This window comes from Rhinopithecus bieti, unplaced genomic scaffold (genome assembly GCF_001698545.2).
Source record: "Rhinopithecus bieti isolate Rb0 unplaced genomic scaffold, ASM169854v2 scaffold_6380, whole genome shotgun sequence".
In the NCBI taxonomy this organism is placed as follows: Eukaryota; Metazoa; Chordata; class Mammalia; order Primates; family Cercopithecidae; genus Rhinopithecus; species Rhinopithecus bieti.
The window spans coordinates 5,374,016-5,376,947 of record NW_016806642.1 but is presented as its reverse complement, the minus strand read 5'-3'; the positions used below and the strand labels follow the sequence as shown (position 1 = coordinate 5,376,947).

Below are 2,932 nucleotides of genomic sequence, written 5' to 3'. Positions count from 1 at the left end.
AAAAAAAAAAAAAAAAAAAAAAAAAGAAATACATTATTTTCTCTGCGACTGGATTCTACAACTAATATTAATATTGATGTTTAAATACTTTGTTAAGAATAAGCTTAAATAAAACTGATTTTGTTATTAAAATTTATAATGCAATGAATCTTAAGAGGAGCCAAATGCAAAATGTACGTGCAGCATGATTCCATTTATATGAAGTTCTGAAACAGGCAAAATTAACCTATGGTAATAGAAATTAGAACCTTAGTTGCTTTGAGGTGGGGTGGGAGGGAATGGTTGGGAGCAGGGACCAACTACAAAAGATTGTGGGGGTACTTTCTGGGGTGCTGATGTTCTATCTTGATAGGGGCATTTGTTACATGGGTGTATGCATTTGCCTGAACTCATGGAACTGTATAACTAAGATCTGTATATTGCACAGTATTATACATGAATTAATCTATATATATGTGATTGAAAGAATTACATAACATGCTATGGTTGATAGGAGTAATATTATGGAAATGTCCATTGCTTTATTGCTCTGTCTGCCTCTGACCTGGCCTTCATAACCTTATGTTGTCAGTAACATGAAAGTTTCAGGCACCCTTTCTGATCATGTGCCATGTGGATATGAATGTGTTGCTCCTACTTTTCCAATTTTTGATGCTTTCTTTCTTATCAAAAGTGAGCAAACTGGAAGGATGTTTGCCAGGATGTTTAAAATGGTGTTATTTTGGGGTGGGGAGATTTGAGATGAACTTTATTTTCTCTCTCTTTTGCTGTGTTGGAATTTGGAGCAAGGAATGTATATGATTTTTATGATCTGAAGCACAAAAGCTCATCCATGTAGTCATTTGGAGACTTTGAGTTTTATACTCTGATTAGTGACAAATTTTCTTCCAAGCAGCAGGCTCTATGGGTGGTTATTTAGCAGTCCTGTGGTCTTAGTCAGTGTGATTGTTTCTTTCCTTGTCTGTCTCACCTGCCTCTCCTGCTCAGCCTCTCTGTGATCCCGAGGGTACACTGGAGAGGATTTGGCTGCTTGGAAGCATTCTCAAGCCATCTGCCGCTCTCACCTGCCTCCTCTCTGTGTTCACAGATTCTTACCTGACCCTTGATGAACCAATGAATAACATCACCACATCCCTGGGCCAGACAGCAGAACTGCACTGCAAAGTCTCTGGGAATCCACCTCCCACCATCCGCTGGTTCAAAAATGATGCTCCTGTGGTCCAGGAGCCCCGGAGGCTCTCCTTTCGATCCACCATCTATGGCTCTCGGCTGCGGATTAGAAACCTCGACACCACAGACACAGGCTACTTCCAGTGCGTGGCAACAAACGGCAAGGAGGTGGTTTCTTCCACTGGAGTCTTGTTTGTCAAGTTTGGTAAGCAGACCCCTACTGGGGATGGACTTTGGCCCTCAGCCCAATGTGATAGGATGGCTAGAGTCCACAGGGACAGGAAGGAAGGAATGCACACTTAGTGAGAATGTACTCTGTGCCCACAACCCTAAACCTGATACGGTTGTACCCATTTTACACATAAGTAAACCAATGCCCAGCAGTTAGTTACCATGTTACCCAATTACCATGTTACCCAGCTAATAAACAGCAGAGCAGGAAGGAGGTCCAGATCTTTCTGACCTCACAGCCCCTACTTGAAACCATCGTGCCATTGAGCTCTTTTCAACAAGGATGCTCCTTGTCCAAGAAGTTGGAAATGTTTGCAGCGTGCATAGTCCTTTTCCTGCCATCAAGAACTAGAAGGAAGCCCCACTCATTGTTGCAATCAACACCTTCATGCAACCACTCAGCCCATTGGAAACTTCCTGCATAGTTTGAGGATGCTTACTCAATTCACTCACTTTTGAGTACTTGTCTCAGCATTTTCAGGCCCTGAATTGTGAGACGTAGACACGTTCTCACTGGTGTGTTTTTTTGTTTGGTTTGGTTTGGTGTTTTTTTTTTTTTTTTTCGTAGAGATGGTTGGGGAATAGAGCAAAACAATAAATTCCAGAAAAATAAATACTACCTCTGGGTGGTTGAGAAATTTAATTTGTAATGATTTGACTGTATCCATACTCACCCTCCAATAACCCAGACTGACTGTTTCTTTTGTTTTTCTTTCATTTCTTCAGGCCCCCCTCCCACTGCAAGTCCAGGATACTCGTAAGTACTTTTATCTCCTTTCTTGTCCTTTCCAAGTATTTCTCCATGGTTTTCTAGGGCAAAGGCAATGTTGTCCTCTTTTTGAGCCAAAACACTGTGTTTCCAGATGTCATTCCATTTTGCCCTGCCCTCATTCCATTTTGCTTGTTCTCTGCTCTAAAGATTCACAGGAGACCACCATTGGCAGAATTCTCAAGTGTAGTAATGTTGATTTTGAATGATCAAAGCAAAAATCTTCCATTTACTATTTTAGAAGGAATCTAACATTTAGTGGCAACAATGGATTGATTTGGTAAAATCAAACAAAAAAATGATATTGTGCTGGCATAGGAACCTTTACTCTCGCGGTCTTTGTTTCTGCAAGCATTTTTGATGCATTCATTGTTGATCGGGGCAGCAATTAGGTAATCACTTTATTTTTTATTCCCTTTAAAAAACTCAAAAGCAGAAGTTCTGGCCGGGCGCGGAGGCTCACGCCTGTAATCCCAGCCCTTTGGGAGGCCAAGGCGGGCAGATCACGAGGTCAGGAGACCAAGACCATCCTGGCTAACACGGTGAAACCCTGTCTCTACTAAAAATACAAAAAGTTAGCCGGGCGTGCTGGCAGGCACCTGTAGTCCCAGCTACTCGGGAGGCTGAGGCAGGAGAATGGCGTGAACCCGGGAGGAGGAGCTTGCAGTGAGTGAGCCGAGATCGCGCCACTGCAGTCCAGCCTGGGCGACAGAGCGAGACTCCATCTCAAAAAAATAAAATAAAATAAAATAAAATAAAATA

General features: G+C 42.3%; 1 protein-coding gene across 2 annotated transcripts in view; it reads left to right on the top strand.

Annotated features, from left to right (window-relative positions):
- The window catches only part of ROR1 (receptor tyrosine kinase like orphan receptor 1), a 418,261-nt gene that overhangs the window by 281,532 nt on the left and 133,797 nt on the right, over positions 1-2,932 (top strand). For both annotated transcript variants that reach the window (XM_017877197.1, XM_017877198.1), the window contains exons 3-4: positions 1,088-1,375; positions 2,128-2,158. In XM_017877197.1, the coding sequence (XP_017732686.1) occupies positions 1,088-1,375; positions 2,128-2,158 (319 nt within the window). The remainder of the gene's footprint in view (positions 1-1,087; positions 1,376-2,127; positions 2,159-2,932) is intronic.